The sequence below is a fragment of the Colias croceus genome, chromosome 1 (assembly GCF_905220415.1).
Source record: "Colias croceus chromosome 1, ilColCroc2.1".
Classification (NCBI taxonomy): domain Eukaryota; kingdom Metazoa; phylum Arthropoda; class Insecta; order Lepidoptera; family Pieridae; genus Colias; species Colias croceus.
The window spans coordinates 6956464-6973661 of NC_059537.1; the positions used below are offsets into that span (position 1 = coordinate 6956464).

Here is a 17198-nt window from a genome sequence, read left to right on the forward strand (position 1 = left end):
ATAAGTATATATCTGTTTGTTTTCAATAGGACTCTCGATTAAAATGGAACTTGCAGCAATTATTACAATTCCACGTAACTCTTACGTGATTTAAATGACACGTGGACACGCAATCGGGAAGATGTATTAGTTAATGATATTAACTTTAGTAGTGTTTCAAAAGTCCATTAGCTTATGAAGAGCTTATGTATATCCATTTATTTTATAATTAGGTAGGTATATATTCCTAAAAAATAGGTAGGAAATAATCTGATAAATAGCGGTAATGAATAATGATGAGAGATTTATTATATTACTAGCTTTCCGCCCGCGGCTTCGCCCGCGTTTTCAGAGAAAACCCCGCATAGTTCCCTTTCCCGTGGGATTTCCGGGATAAGACCTATCCTATCTCTCAAGTTGGATCGAACTGCACATGGTGTGCGAATTTTATTATAATCGGTTAAGTGGTTTAGGAGTCCATTGAGGACAAACATTGTGACACGAGATTTATATATATTAGAGAAGAAGATTTAAAAAAAATATTTAATTTCTTGATTTTCTTCGCCTTTATTCTGAGACTGGTTTAAATATACAATATCGCATAATTGACCTACTTTTTAATACATTTGAAAATTTGAAAGCTACCATGGAAACTACGTAAACAAATAATCAAGTCTTGAAATATCTTGGACGTGAAGATTGTTTTCTATACTATTTCTTTATTATCTTATAATTTATTGATATGGCTGTAACAACACCGCCAAACATTTCCGCAAGATTTTTTTATGGACTACGCACTGACATTCAGTAAGATAACACATTCCGTAATTAATAATGTAATTAATATACCTACCTATTGACGCAAATGGAAAGCCTAATTTTTCTTCTAGGTACAATGCACATTACTTGACAGATTCGGAAATAATATACCCTGCAGGTGGAGTGATTGTTATACATAATCACTTACAAAAGAAGCAGAAATTCATTAGGCTCCAAGACAAACACAAGCCAATCAAATCCCTCGTATTAGCACCTAACAGGTAGGATGTAGATATGAAAATTGTAGTTGTGGTTAATGGTTTAATCTTATCGTACCTACCTAAATTACATCAAGGTTTAGATAGGTATCTAAACATTATACGTAACTTCCGAGAAAGCGATCATTGTTAAATTGATGATTTTAGGCGTTGGCTCGCACTTAATGAAATAGCCGAAGAGGGGCAAAAACCCTACATAACAATTTATGATTTAACGACATATAAGAGGCGAAAAATACTGACCGTACCATTCGAAAATTCAACTGCAAGGGAATTTGCTTGTGTGCAATTTACGTTTGACTCTAAATACCTTGTCGCTATAACAGGCGAGCCGGATTGGTATTTATATTATTATAACTGGGATAAGGGTAAAGTAGAAAGTCATGCTAAAGCGCAAAACCCTAGTGGTCAGGGGATTGTTGAAAGCGTAAGTTTCCTTTTCGTATTTTGGAGTACTTATTCTTTTCAGATTTTATATATTTTTTCATTATTTAAAATCTAAATAGGTGCAATGTAATCCTGCGGATGCCACTCTTGTTGTTATAACTGGACCTTACACGTTTCGTATCATGAACGTATCCGAAACGGTATGGCGTCAGTGGGGTTGGTGTAAAGCAGAAAACGTGAGTCAAACTAGATACTACATACGACAAATAGAATTGTTCAGTTCAAGCAGTTTTATCTTAGATTTTAATTGTTGAATAATATCGTTATTACAATATGTTAGTTTATTTATAACATGTAAATGTATTCAATCACACAGATTCACAAGTCCGGAAGGTTTGAGATCTAACACTGTATTACTAATTCGATTTGATCCCCCGTTATAAAAGCTAACATAAATGGACAGATTGATTTACACCTGAGACTTGTATTGTATTATCTTGAATAGCACATATAATGCTCAGTTATATGAGTGAACTAAGATATTTTTTTATAAGCAGATAAACATAACAAGTTGCATGTGGTTAACGCCGGATCGCATAATGTTCGGAACGGATAACGGAGTTATTATGATGGTGGAGAACGGTGAATTGAGGCAGAACTGTATCTTCCAGGCATTTGATGTTACGGAAATGTCTCTTAAGAAGGTTGAAGCTGAGTAAGAATATATTGTTACCTAATCTATTTTCCAAGCCTTTATACGGGATGTTACTCGAGCGAGTAGTGCCGATGTTTTCATTTAAATTTTATTGAAAGCACCTAATCCTTTTTATAATATTCAGGTATAAGGATAGGGTACTTTTGCCTGAACAAATTTCGAAGTACGCATTACTTATTAATTTATATCGGTACTGAATAGATGACATGGACACAAGACTTGTTCCTTAAGCCACTTGAAATTTCATAATTTACTATGCTAGTGGTAAATTAATACATAATTTTACAGAGCAGATGAAGGTGATAAGACCAGTGTTTCTACTAAGCAAGAGAGTAGCAGCGACCAAGGCTCGACTCACACCGATACACACCCTGTTACGTGTTTCGTTAATTTTCCTAAAGGTTCAATTTATTTTCCGATCCCTTTGATACTATGTAAACTATAAGTGTATGTAATGTATTAATTATTTATATAAAGTAAAGAAAAATGATCGTAGTAGCGGTATGTACAGTTCATAAAACCAAGCTAAGCGTAAAATTGGAATACCTGAAATGTACAGTTACAATACAATTTAAATAAATTTTATATGCAAGTCATTTGTAAAGGTTAAATGTTAAAAACACTTTTTAAGATCATCATTTTGCAAAAAAGTAAGATTGTAAAGTTATTAATTAAAAAACATTTACCTATTTCTTTCAGGATTTGCGTATGCATGCGGGCCAGGTTACGTACACATGTTCGAAAAGGAAACGCCTCACCATTGGAGAAAAAGAAATCTCTTCCGTATATCCAGAAATTCCTATAAGTATGTGATAGTAAAAAGTCGGTATAAAATCACCATTAATTCGATATTAATTAACAATTTGTTCATTATCAACAATTTTTTTTTCGTTATCGTATATATAACGATGTTTGATTCCCGTATAACGATGAATTTTGTTACATAAATTTCTGGTCTCGATAGGCCTTTAGTATTTTACGCTATTAATATAAATTACCTACTATTCAAGTCTATTTGAAAAACTCACCTGTAAATGTGTCGCTCTGAAAAAATGTCACTTCTTTTTTCGAGTTAATACTTATACAAATCATAATATGTACTACTCGTTTGTATTGTGAAATAAATATTCTTCTTATCTGAATTAATAAAAATATACACTTCTATAATCCTGCAGACATACCCGAGAACATCCATTATGGTCTCCACTAGATGCTATTCAGCACATAGCAATAGATCCTAATCAAGAGACGTTATTAATAACAACTTTGAGAATACAACTTTATTATGTTAAATTATTTGGACAACATATGCTGCAGGTATTGTAAAAAAAAAATTCAATATAATACTCAAATATAATATTGAATTAAATGTAATTTGTTGTGTGAAGAATCCAGAAATTGCGTTTACCGAGCTCGGTCCAGCAATGCATTACGGAAGTATCAATTCGCTCTCAATGTGCGCATGGAAGCCGATATTCATGACGTCTGGTGAACAGGATAAAAGTATTAGAATATGGAACTATATGACAGACGACGTAGAGCTCATTAAACTCTATCAGGAGGAGATCCATTGTGTCTCGTTGCATCCTTCTGGTAATTGTTTACGTTTATTTTAGGTTTTTTTTTGCTACATACCTATACTAATTGTGTATGTATACTTTTATAAAACTGGCTTTATTTCAGGACTCTTTGCAATAGTGGGATTCTCCGATAAACTTAGATTTATGGTAGTGTTGATCGACGACTTCGAAGTGATGCGAGAATTTCCAATACGCAATTGCAAACGTGCAAAGTTCAGTACAAATGGGCACATGTTCGCAGCTGTTAATGGGCAGATCATTCAAGTATTCTCGTCAATTTCTTTTCAAAATGTATACAATTTAAAAGGTCACAATGGCAAAGTCAGTACACGTATCACGACGTAGTCATTACTTATAATACATATCGCTATTTCTGTAAATAATACTTTTTTTTAGATTACTTGCCTGGCGTGGTCTGCAAATGATTTAACGCTAGTTTCCTGTGGCTCTGAAGGAGCAGTTTATGAATGGAACATGTCCTCAGGCCAACGAGTTGGAGAGGTTATTTTAAAAACTAATCAATTTAGTGCATGCGCAGTTAACAGGTAATAGAGATCTTTGTGTTTCTGCATATATTGATTTTATAAGACATATACTACTTAATTATTTTTATTGTCTCAGTAACGGAAAAACTACGTATGGTGTGGGAAGTGACGGTGAAGTAAAAGAAATCGGCGCCAACACAATAAGAAGGAACCTAAGTCTTATCGGATGTGGACTTGACACAATAATACTCTCTCGCTCGGACCTAATGCTATTTATCACTGGAGGATCCGGTGGCGTGACTGCCGTACAATTGCCACTTTTGGACAAAGCTATATTTAACGAATTCCACATGCATAACAAGAAAATAACAAGCATTGCATTAGCGTATGATGATCAGACATTAGTTTCAGTAGCGGAAGATTCTTCTATCTGCTTATGGAGATTAACTAATGCGGACGGCAGAGCTATTGCTCTGGATAAAGATTTTGCATACTCCAAGGAAATTCTTATCAGTAAAAAGGATTTACAAGAGAAGATCAATAGTATTAATGTCGGTATTATTGAAATCCTATAGTATTGTTCTTATTTGAGAACAATCTGATTTAAAATGAATACATTTATATTACAGTTGCTCAGCACACGTATGAGTGAGTTAGAAACAGAACACACATATCAACTTCGACAAGCTGAGGCAACGCAGGCTGAAAAGCTTAAAGAAGTACACGAAGGGTATTGCGCAGCGATTGAAGAACTTAAAGAGAAAAATGAGGTATAATTAAACCCATATACATATTCTAGAGCGTTCAGGACTTTAGATAAAAGTGGCCTTGTTTTTTAGCAAATGGAAAATGAACATACTCACGAAATTGGTATGATACAACAAGATATTGCTAAGCTGCGGTCTGGACATGAAAGAACATTGCAAGCTTTAGAGGCTGACTTCAATATAAGACTTATCAGCGAATATGATAGATATCAGGTAAGGAATATGTAAGCCATATTAATAACGTAATTGTATTATTGTTGTGAATTCGCTTATTTTCTTGATCTTATACGATTCCAGAGTTTAGAAGATAAGACGGCAAGAATGAGAAAAGAATATGAACAAAGATTAGAAGAATTAGCTGAAAGTAAAAGACAAGCTTTACGTGAATTAAATCATTCATTTCAAGTAAAATTAGAGGAAAAAGATTTGCTTCTACAAGAGGTATCCATTAATAAACAAATTGCAACATTATTAATAGATTTATGTTTATTAAAACTTTATTCAACCGTATTTTTAGCTGCAAGAACAAGCTGATATGGAAAAAAAGGAACATGAAACAATCAAATCGTCCATCGAAGAGGACGCTGATCGTGAAATCATAGAAATTAGAACTGCTTACGAAGTGCAACTGAAAGAAGAGAAAGACGCAAATGTGAGGCTCAAAGGAGAGACGGGGCTTATGAAGAAAAAATTGATTTCTGCAAACAAAGAAATTGATGAGTTTAAGCATCAAGTGTTGCAACTAAAAGGTAAAGAAAATTATCTTAAATGTTTATAGTAACTATTCCTAACTATAAACCTAACTATAATATTTGGTGTGCATCTAAATTATTTTTTTTAATTTGTATTAAAGCCGAACACAAACAATTTCAAAAAGTCATCTCTACTCTGGAAAGAGATGTCGCTGATTTAAAGAAAGAAATATCAGAAAGAGATAATACGATTCAAGATAAAGAAAAAAGGATTTACGAACTAAAACGTAAAAAGCAAGAACTGGAAAAGTACAAATTCGTATTGAACTTTAAAATTACAGAGCTTAAAAATCAGGTAAGATATTTTATTTTCGAAATTATTCTCGAACTTTATAGATGAATATTTATATTTTTTTCGATACGTAGATAGAGCCCAAAGAGCGTACTATACGAGAATTAAAAGTACAAATCGAAGATATGGAAAATGAAGAATTAAAATTACTCAATGTCAAACATGATCTTGGTATGAAGTTCTATGAACGCAACTAAAAGCTAGTTTATCACCTGGTCACCGTTTGATAAAAAAATTACAGCTGTTTAATATTTTATTGACAATTATTTGTTAATTGTTTCTTTAGATAGCACCGTTAGAACGTGAAATCAAAGAGAAAAAAATACGTATATTAGAGTTGGAAGTATCGTTAGAAACTCTACTAAAGCAAAAGGCCTTCCGTGGTAAAATAAACTTCAACTATTTCAGTTGTAATTTTTTTGTTATAAATTATTGCGCACAAATCATTTAAAATTTTGATAGGCACATACATAGGTACATAGGCACAGATTACTTTACTTTTAGCATAGGTTTAATATCACATGTAGGTAGACATAACCACCTCATTTTTTTCTATTATATGCTGATATACTTCTTTAATAATTTTGTAGTATTTTCCTCATTTTCCTACCTATTTTATTTTTTAAATGAATTTTATTGTAAAAAAAACACTATTAAATTTTTTAGTAGTAGATATTAATCTTTAGTTTACCTATTCATGTTTCAGTAAACTAAAAAATTAAAAATAATAAATAATAATAAGCATATGACTATTACCACTTTAATAATATCATTCAATTTAATTTCAGAGCTTAAAATCAGTCAGCTGAATGAAAAATTATCATCGGCTAAGAAAGATTTCGTGACGGAAGCGGAAAGAAATTTAACATTGAAAAATACACTTAAGAAAATAAAAATCGACCTTCACAACATGACGGCGAATTTTCAAGATCCAATGAAATTAAAATTGAATGTTAAGGTTAATAAATTCATAATTTTAACTTTCTATCCAACTTTAATTAATAAAAGTGCAAAGCAACGTTAGCTAATTTACGTTTCACGAGAAATCGATGTGTCACTTTCACAACGAAATGACATTCGAATCACGTGACTTTACTATCACTACATCACTACATATTTTTTTTTATTTTTTTGTACCAGGAACTATTCCATAAGTACGTGGAGGATATAGATTTTGTGAGAAGTCGCATAGCAGAAGACGAGGCGATACGTGAATTCAACCGACAGCGCGACCACCTCGAGAAGCAAGTTGCTGCTTTAAAAATGCAACTATCGAAATCCCTTGACGGATCTAAAAGTGACATTGGAAAAATTATGGACGTTAGTTATTTATTTCACGCATATTTTAATTTAGTTAATGTTAACTAGCTGACCCGGCATTGACCGCCAGGAATGTTTCCTGAATTCATGCATATTTCTAGAACTTTTTTCAAATAATTTTAGTACTACGTATAAAATATAAATATAGAATACTAGCGGTCCGCCCCGGCTTCGCCCGTGGTACATGTTTACGTTTTCTCAACATAAGAACCATCCTCGTACTTCAAGAAATATAATAAAAAAAGAATTATCCAAATCGGTTCAGCCGTTCTCGAGTTATGCGCTTACCAACACATTTTGCGATTCATTTTTAATTTTTATATATAGAATATAAAGTGTTATTTTATAAATAAATTATAACCCGGATAAAATATCGTTCCAATATTTCAGGAGAATTGTACTCTTCTAACGGAAATCAACAACTTACGCACGGAATTAAAATCTACCCGCACAAGATGTTTTCAAATGGAATCTATACTCGGTCTCTCGGCGAGATACATACCGCCCGCTACAGCACGTGCTAAATTGAAACATGTCACGGAAGATAGAGAGAAACTTGATGAAAAGTTTAAACAAAAGATTGAGGTAAAATTTTTTCCAGAAATAACCGAAATAATTAAAATAAATATGAATAAAAAGATGAGTTGAAAGATGTTAACATCATGAATAGTATAGACAAGTACATACACAAATTATTTAGTATTTTGTAATAAAGCAACTTTTGGGTGGTTATTATTTCATTATACAGTTTCCTCGATTGCTCATAATCTAGTAAACAAGGAAGCAGACCTACGAGTTTTAATAGGTCTAAATAAAAATATTGTACCAACATTTAATAGTACTAAGGTATTAGATAATGGCAGAAACGTGGTGTCCTAGTGGTTTTCACTCGCACGTATAGATAAGACCTTTAAAATGACCACAGCAGTGTTACTACGCTGATCATGTAATTACATATATTGATACCTAAAGATAATGTTGTACAGTGATAAATATTATTCGCAAATGTCCTCCTTGTGACTTAAGATAACTTTGATTTCATCGTTATGTAATATTTTTGTTTTTCTTATGCCTGTTATGAAATAAGGTAACCGGATAATATTCAATTATAACGATTTTATGTTTAACATGTTTCAGGAACGTGAGGAAATAATTGTGGCCCTTAAGGAAGAAAATGAAAGATTGCTCGGGAAAATGCGGTGTTTAGATGAACCGGAAAAAGATGAGGGACCTGGTGCGAACGTTAATTAAACTATAGTTTTCTTGCTGTTATCCTTGTATATTATATTAAATTTGAATATGACCTTAATTATTGTTTTCATATAACCCATCATATACATAAAAAAATAATATTGCAACATCAAAGTTTTTTACTAACAATCAACATAATCATACGAAAGAAACATAATTGAGCGCAATTATTCATTCTCATTAGCATTTTTTACTAGACAAAAATAAGAAAAAATCCCTATAACATTCACCATTTAAATAAACTACATGTAACACGCGCGTACAAGAGTACCGTCACCTACTGGATTAACATTAAATTATGTAAACGTGACGTTCGTTATAATTACCGAAACTTGTTAACCTTCAACGCGTTCCTAACGAAATATATTATTTTTATAATTAAACAAAGCACTTGTGCTCCTATTGGTTAGACCATTACTTAAAGGATGAAAGGCAAGATGGCTTTGCGTCCTTTAGGATAGTCTGGGAATTCCTTCTTATAGTTGCGGTGCTTGCCGAGCGCCCAAACTGACATTTGGTACAAACCCACCACTGCGAAAATTCCAGCTGAAAATAATACATATTCACATATTATGATTATGATAATTTATACTTACATCATTATTATACCTAATATACGTGTACATATTATGTTCAAAATCTTTAAGAATGTAAAAAAAAAACATTTTTTTTCGAACACAATTCACCTTCAATTCTTATTATCCACAATAAGTACGATCTTCATTATTTTTTACCGTAAATTAAACTTGCATTTATTAATGAAACTGAATTCAACCTGTATGGGCGAATATTTATTTAAATGTCTGCTGTCTCATATACATACATATTTAAAAATAGGAAAAATTGAATACATAAGATTTACACTAATAGAGACAAACATTAGAAAAACAATGACTTACCTGGAGCACATTTCGTCATAATAGTGAAGAAGAGCCAAGATCCAAACTCGTAGGTGTAGTTAGGGCAGGAGACAAAGTTGAACAGCTGTGTGAAGGGATTGCCGTCGGGCACAGGGATGCGTCTCACTTTAGTGCCTGGGGGTCGCAGGTTCTTCAGCAAAATGTGAATGCTAAAGTTACCCAATTCACAGATCTGAAATGGTTGAATAATTGCTTGGTTAACCCATCAGGCCCTGGAATCACAGACACAATAGAAAATCTATTGTGTCGCAGTCGGATCTGGCCGCTCGGTGGTCAATAGGTTAAGAGTTTTTGATCTTAAAAGGTATGGATGTAACCTTAGATTAAATAAATCAATACATAATATGTTTGTCATCATTTTGCTATACCCCAATCAATTGTAAAACAAGAGTTGCCTTTGACTTTGAAAAACAAGTCAGTACTCAAGTAATGATTTTTTATGTGTTATCAAAGTATGGAATTATACATGGTCAATATAGTGACCTTACCATAAGTTGTTTAACCCATACATTGTTTACCAAACTTATTAGGAGTACAACCAGTGATGAATAAAAATGCTACAATGTCAAATGTAGAAAACAATTTTTACATTGAATTTTTTATAAGTACATATTTTTTGTTTATAAGTGAAATCAAACCACTGCATATACAATAATTGAAAAAATTAAAGTGTAAAAAACATTCTAGCAAATTATAGCAATGTCAAATAATTAGTAAGGGAAAAATTACATTAAGGACCAGTTCTGCATCTAGATATTATATGTTCTGCTTAGCTTATGTCTCAATTAAATTGTAAATTATTAAAAATAATATAAAAATAAAGTCAAAAAGAACATCAAGGATATAAGTAGTTATTTAGCAAATTGTGATTCCTGCCCATACTATTACTTTCTTATTTTCCTTAATATGGATAAAATCTGTAAAGCTTGTTTATCTTTAGGTATGCAAGGTTGAAGCCTTTTAAATATTTAAAAATTTAATCAAGGTTCTTGAACGGACATACAAATATTTATAATTTAAATATACATATATTGTCTACATTAAATGTAGATATTTAAGATATTTTGTAAGTACATATTTAACTCTACACACAAATAAAATGTTAATTGTACCCTATTCTACATGCATATTATATCTAAGGCACATTGAAAAACATTATGTTACATATAAATTTAAAAATAATAATATGTTGGCCATTTGTTTGCTGCTCAATCACATAGAAGAAATCCTAAATTATGAATTATGGCTTTTATAACATACTAGCCGCTCCGCGCGGTTTCACCCCCGTGGCTCCTCTCCTGTTGGTCGTAGCGTGATGGTATATAGCCTTCCTCGATAAATGAGCTCTCTAACATCGAAAGAATTTTTCAAATCGGACCAGTAGTTCCCGAGATTAGCGCGTTCAAACAAACAAACAAACTCTTCAGCTTTATAATATTAGTATAGATTATGTTATATTCAACTATATAGCTGTTGTTAAATTTATTTTTATCTAGTACCTACTATTCAACCAAATTGAATGACTGTATATTAATAAATTATAAATATGTATGCTTATTAAAAATGTATGCTTTAATTGTTGAGCTAACAAGCCATAATCAATGACTGTATCTAGTATTCATAAATAAAAGTCTAGTTGCATTCCAACTCGAGAATGAATTGAAATAATTTAGTTTGTTGGATGTCTATTTGGATTACAAAGATGGACTGGGAACAAGCAGCTAGTGGAAGATGGAATTTAATCATACTTACGGTAAAACCAGCTAATCCAACATACACACATGTGTTACAAGGTGCTGTGTACAGGGGGTGGTTGATGTGATATGCAATGTACAATGTAAAGGCCCAGTAGTAGCAACAGTTCTTGAACAAATTCCTCAATGGCATAGTCCCATGCGAGAAACGATGCACAAACAATGTTTCGAACAATCTCTTAGCATAATGCACTGACCAACAGAGTGCAGCAATGCTGAAATAAATTATTATGTTAATTCACAATGTTAATATGAGGTAAGTAACTAATAATGCAAATGAATGTAAATCGCACATACCTAGGAACGGACCAGTGTGCCGGGGCACTTTGTTCTCCATATAAAATCCAAGGTCTTTGGTAAGCCCACAAATAAACAAATAAGGGTCCAGCATACTCAGCCAAAAACACATTTTTCCAAGATATTTGAGGACCTAGGTCTTGAAGGTAAAGTTTAGCCCCATTAACAATATTTAATGATTTTAATGTAGCTTCATCCTTCAATGACCTTCCTTTGGACTCTAATTTTATAGATTGTCGCTCTGGATATAATGACTTTTTCAAATTCTTATAAATTTTATCTTTTACATCTTTTATGGTTGCGTTATCATTGACATTTATTTTTCCGATCGGCTTCGAACCGGCGACGCTTAATATTTCAATCTAAAACAAGATTGTATTTATTTAAAATATATAAAAAATATTAATTCAATAATTACCATTTTATTAAGTTTTAATTACCTCCATTCCGTTTCACTATTATTATTTTGTGCGAAATTTACAGTTAATATACCGCACTTGTCAATAACGCTGGCATAAATAGCTACCAGATAGCTACTATAGCATAGAATACGCTATCGGTACCTACTGAACGCAGTACGCTGATTGAACAAATAAAGGCAAAGGTCGAACGAAACTATTCAAATGACCACACACTTCTTACATGTATATGTAGAAAATCGTGTTAAAGAGTGCGGACCAAAGAGTATAATGTATATGCGGTGCGGACTATGACCGAAACTCGTTATAATCGTTGACGTAGTAGGTATTATAAATTTGAAATAGATCCACAATAGATCTTTACGCAAAAGCAAGTTAAACGTCAAAGTGACGTCAAAAATTAAAATGAGACTTCGAATTTCGATTTATTTCTGATTTCTCGAACAAAATTCAACTCTATGAGCTGTGAGGTAAAGCATTCAATGGTGTTATTGTGGGTGTTATCATCATAATATCATACGTGTTGACAGTTGACACTTGACAAAAACATTTTTTAATTCTTTTTTCCAAGGGCTAAAGTAGCCTACTCACGATTCAATTTCAGTAACAATCTGTTGACACAATCTGCAGTGAGCTGACAGATTGTGTCGTGAATAGTATAGTTGAGGGCACGTTGGGGGCGTAACCCAACATGTTGCGAATTGGATCGGCGCGGAGCAACCCGACAAATTGTCTCAGCAGATTGTGTGCGTGTTGAAACGTGACTGCGGCTCTACACTCGCCCGCGAACCGCGAACCGCGAACTCGTTCGCGCATTGACATGCCGCGATAAATATAGCCCTCCACACTCGCGACCTTTCGCATTAACGTTCGCGCATTTGACTAAAATGGACGTGGAAGTTGCTGCTGCTCTGACATTGTGCGCTTTAGCGAATTACAATTATGCATTTATAAAGTCCAAAAAACAAGTTAAGGAGAATTTATAAATGAGAATATATGAGAATTAATAAAAATATTATGCACTAAAATTATGTTTGCTTTTAAAACATAAAATACGTAATTCGGAACAACTGTGAACACAGCGCGAGTGTGGATGCGTTCGCGTTCGCGCTTTGTTCGCGCTTCGCAAACCCTTTGAAGCGGACCAAAAAACCGCCACCGGACGGGGAACGCCGCGAAGCGCGAACGCGATGTCGCGAAACCATCCACACTCGCGGTTCGCGGCCTTCGCGGGCCTTCGCGGCGCGAGTGTGGAGCCGGCATTATATAGTATTGTGATTGCTCCAATCTCGGCTCAATCGCGCTGCGCAGTAATCGCAAAATGGCGGTTTTGAGATAAACGCGGGAAAGACATTTTTACATATTTGAGGAAGATGTTTATATTTTATAGCCGTTTATACTTTATAGCCCTTGAAATCTATCAATAAAATTGGAAAAAATACAAGCTTTACAAAGATAATTATATTATATTTCATAAATTAGTATATCCATTAATAACGCGTATTATTGCGTTGAGGTTTAGCATCAGGCCAGGCATCAACATGACGTGCACACGTTGTGGCAAGCAATCGCGGAATGAAATTGTGTCATCAGATTGAGGGTTGGATGAATCGTGAGTAGAGAACGCTCAATCGCGACTGCAACAAATTGTTTCAGCAGATTGTTGGTTGTGTTGAACCGTGAGTAGGGCCTTTTAGATTCATTCTGTGGATTCATTGCTATCTAGTTTATGGAACGAGATAATTTATTATAATAGCAGAGTTACCCTTAGATCATTAAGTAATGGATGGAGTACGCTGGCAAATGTTCTAACTAAACTTTCTGCTGATTTTGGTGCGGGGAGGGTAACTCACACTATTGAAACACAATCACACATTCACAAAAATAATTTGTGTCACGAAAGTCGTAAAAATTTACGACCTTTTAAGCGACGAGTTTTTAAATTCAACTCTATCAATAAGTTCATAAGGATTAAATTTGTATTTCATTCCAAGGTAGTCTCGTGAGACTGCGGTTCAATATCACGTTCTAAATTCAACTTTATCTCTTAGAGCATAAAGATTAAATTTGTATTTCTTTATAAGATAGTCTCGTAAATAATGCGGTTCATTATCACGTTTTAAATTCAACTTTATCTCGTTTATAAAGATTAAATTTGTATATTTTCTTTCCATGATAGTCTCGTGGGGCTGCATCAATGATCGAGTAAACATGACTCGATTATTTGTCTTGTTCATATCCACTTCATATCGCTAAACGATACATCGACGATTATTAGAAATTGCATTTAAATAGATATTTACTTAAAAAACATATAAAAATACTTACAAATGAAAGATTATTCCATCTTTTTAATTATTTGATGTGTTTGCATGTATTTGATGTGATTTTGTGAAATGAGTTTTTATGAAAGCATAAGATTTTTCGATTCGAATAATCTTATACCTCGGCGAAAGGGGAAGCGCCTGTGAGTGTTATCCATTACTTAATGATCTAAGGAGTCACCACTCACCAGATTTATTTTAATGATACCAAAACCAACAACATAATATTATACACTTAAAGTATCACAATAGTATAGAGCGCGTGCATTGCACAAATTGCTAATAGATAGGGAGGCGAGGTAGCTAAATGACGTAAGTAATTCAACGGCGTCGTCGAGACTTATCAAAATCGAAAGAGAAAATAATTTCGAAAAGAAAAGCTTCTATGGTAAAAACCATTTTAGCGGTGGGTTTGGCCTGTACGGATTTTCAAAAATGTAAAAAAAAACAGTTACTTGGGCATTCTCGAGCGCGTCAGATATTCATACTACGTATGCCCCAAGTCCCTCTGATAACAACGGTATACTAATCTGCCGGTTTGCGTGGTGGGGCTAAGCATATAAATTCGTCAAAAATGCACAAAAAAAAAATTACTCGAGCGCGTCAGATTTTCGGAAGGGGTGGTAAGTAGGCCCCAAGGAAGCTCCCCTTAAAAAAACTGACGATTACGACATGACGATAAGTTATGATGAATTTTTGAAAATGCAGAAAAAAAGAGTCCTTTTGAAATACTCGAGCGCGTCAGATTTTCATAGGGGAGGTTTATCTCGGTATCCTGAAAGCATATTTTCTTAATCTGACAAAAATGTTGATGGGTTCTCTTAATCTGACCGAAAAAGGTTTGTGGGTTTCTTTTTTTTAATCATCGTTATTTCATATCAATTTTTCTTAACTCCCTCAGTTTTCGAGATATGTACACAAAAAACCGGGAGTTTGACTTTTTACGATGCTTCAAGTAAAAAAAGTTTTAACTTTGGACAAAAATGAAAAGAGACCTTTTTTTTTGTAAAATAAAATTATCTACCTTTTTTGTTTATTTAAACTTTTTTTTTGGAAAAAGTAAAGTTCGCGACTTATATGCTGCAACGCGTTTTTTGGAAGATGAAATGGCTCCTCCAGACTTCCGGTCATGCGGAAACCGGCAGATTTTGTATTTTTAGTAAGTTTTAGATTATATTCTTCAAAATAAAAATAAAAACAATCGCGCTCGAGAATGCCGGATTAACGTTTTTTTTTGTACAAGTTCGCGACCCTATAACTCGGCGGCGTCAAGGACTTATGGTCAGATTAGTTAAATTTAGTCTTAAAACACTAAAATCAACCCCCAATATCTTAATCTGACGCGCTCGAGTATTTCAGACTATCGATTTTTTTTACTAATCTGATCGTCTATCCTAGGCGCGCGTCACTACATATAGAGCTAAATAGATAACAAGGTTGTTCTATTAGGTCTAAGGTATCTCTCATATCTTAAACTGCCACGCTCAAGTATTACAGAAAATTCCCCTCTTCACCTCCCTATCTATAAGTGTGCATCGTAGGCAGATGAGCTATAGCACAGATCTATGGTACTATACAGATGTGTGTGTGACAAATAGGGATGGGCAAGAAGGGGATGGGTAGATATCAATTGCGTGTTGAGCTATCGATTAGTTATTTAAATAAATATGTATCATAAGTAAATTTTATGTTCAATATGTTATTAAAGGAGAAATGTATGAATAATCAATAAAGTATAAATATGAAATTTTAAATTTGTTTGCCAAGCGAATAAAGTGTGTTTATTCCATTTAAATATGTCTTGTATTCATAATTATTATAAGTAGTTCCAAAAAAATGTTTAATTGGAATATCTGAAAAACGTGTGGACTTCTTAAATATTAAAGTTAATAAAATAAAAGATCGGTTTAATACTATTTTAATAATAAATCAAATAATAATAGTATTTAAAAAATAAAAATAAGAAATAATGAATAATTTAAAATGAAATAATAAACAATATTAATAATTTTTTTATTCAATTTTAACAATTCTATACCTACCACAATCTTCAAAAATCAATTTAGCGGTTAAAATATAATATCGTAACATTACATACTCTACATTTACACTATAATACATTCGCATTCATAATATTAGAAAGTGTATGATACAAAACATACAACAAAATTATTTTTAATATATTTTTTAAAGAGTTTTAGTTTAAAAGTTAAATAAATAATATTATGTTAAAATATAGTTCTTCTTGTAAACTATCGAGTACAGCGTTAGTCAAGTCACATCACTACGATCACGTGGCGGCAGTGAGGTGAGCGAAGGGTGCGCGAGCGAGCCTGCGCGTGTCCGCCTTCCACTTCCCATTCACCCCCGCGATGCTAGAAGATTTATAAAAATAAATACAACAATCGATTTACCGATGAAATGACGTGATACTGGATTTCAATTTTGTGTTTTTTCTAGTATCGTTCTTGCAAGATCGAACTGCACATTTCACCATGTTTATTCGTAAATATGAAAAAAAAAAATGTGTGCGTGTACTCTAGAGTACACACGTAAGAAGTAAAACTTCTTTATGACCTTATTTTTCATAAAATAATTTACTATATACACAATATTACAGAAATATGTTAGTCTACGCTCTAGCGTTGGAAATAAATACGAGTGCAATAGAAAAACGGTCAAGTAAAGTGGTAGGACGTACGTTAAAACGATACGCTATCCCTACTCCGCTGGAGAAAGTATACGTCGAATCACGCGTGGTAGGGATAAGAAAAAGTTGGCGCGTAACGCAAAAATGTCACGAGTACGGCGTAATGCAAAAACGTCACGCGTACGGCGTAACGCAAAAATGTCACGCGTAACGCAAAAATATTACACTAAATTTTTGTCCAACCCCGATAAAGAAGTTTCACTTCAAAA

At 33.2% G+C, this 17198-nt stretch overlaps 2 protein-coding genes across 4 annotated transcripts; one reads left to right on the forward strand and one right to left on the reverse strand.

Annotated features, from left to right (window-relative positions):
- The first annotated feature begins 721 nt into the window (after nucleotides 1-721).
- LOC123698039 (cilia- and flagella-associated protein 57) lies at nucleotides 722-8623 on the forward strand. 3 transcript variants are annotated; one of them, XM_045644665.1, is made up of 22 exons: nucleotides 722-786; nucleotides 870-1019; nucleotides 1164-1443; nucleotides 1523-1639; nucleotides 1961-2118; nucleotides 2407-2519; nucleotides 2818-2923; nucleotides 3294-3435; nucleotides 3507-3711; nucleotides 3802-4019; nucleotides 4095-4243; nucleotides 4320-4734; nucleotides 4813-4953; nucleotides 5023-5163; nucleotides 5248-5391; nucleotides 5468-5699; nucleotides 5804-5997; nucleotides 6281-6377; nucleotides 6783-6952; nucleotides 7135-7314; nucleotides 7705-7899; nucleotides 8452-8623. In XM_045644665.1, the coding sequence occupies exons 1-22, from the start codon at nucleotides 722-724 to the stop codon at nucleotides 8563-8565; spliced, it is 3726 nt and encodes a 1241-aa protein (XP_045500621.1). In that variant the 3' UTR covers nucleotides 8566-8623. The 3 variants fall into 3 exon arrangements, with proteins under 3 accessions (XP_045500621.1, XP_045500687.1, XP_045500740.1); XM_045644731.1 differs by lacking the exons at nucleotides 722-786; nucleotides 870-1019; nucleotides 1164-1443; nucleotides 6281-6377 and adding an exon at nucleotides 6069-6165 and having other exon boundaries at nucleotides 1488-1639; XM_045644784.1 differs by lacking the exons at nucleotides 722-786; nucleotides 870-1019; nucleotides 1164-1443; nucleotides 1523-1639; nucleotides 6281-6377 and adding an exon at nucleotides 6069-6165 and having other exon boundaries at nucleotides 1908-2118; nucleotides 2412-2519.
- LOC123699963 (probable very-long-chain enoyl-CoA reductase art-1) lies at nucleotides 8573-12208 on the reverse strand. Its single transcript, XM_045647063.1, has 5 exons — nucleotides 11977-12208; nucleotides 11537-11898; nucleotides 11238-11454; nucleotides 9465-9657; nucleotides 8573-9111 (listed from the first exon to the last, which is right to left on the reverse strand). The coding sequence occupies exons 1-5, from the start codon at nucleotides 11980-11982 to the stop codon at nucleotides 8984-8986; spliced, it is 906 nt and encodes a 301-aa protein (XP_045503019.1). The 5' UTR covers nucleotides 11983-12208; the 3' UTR covers nucleotides 8573-8983.
- Between the last annotated feature and the right edge of the window lie 4990 nt (nucleotides 12209-17198).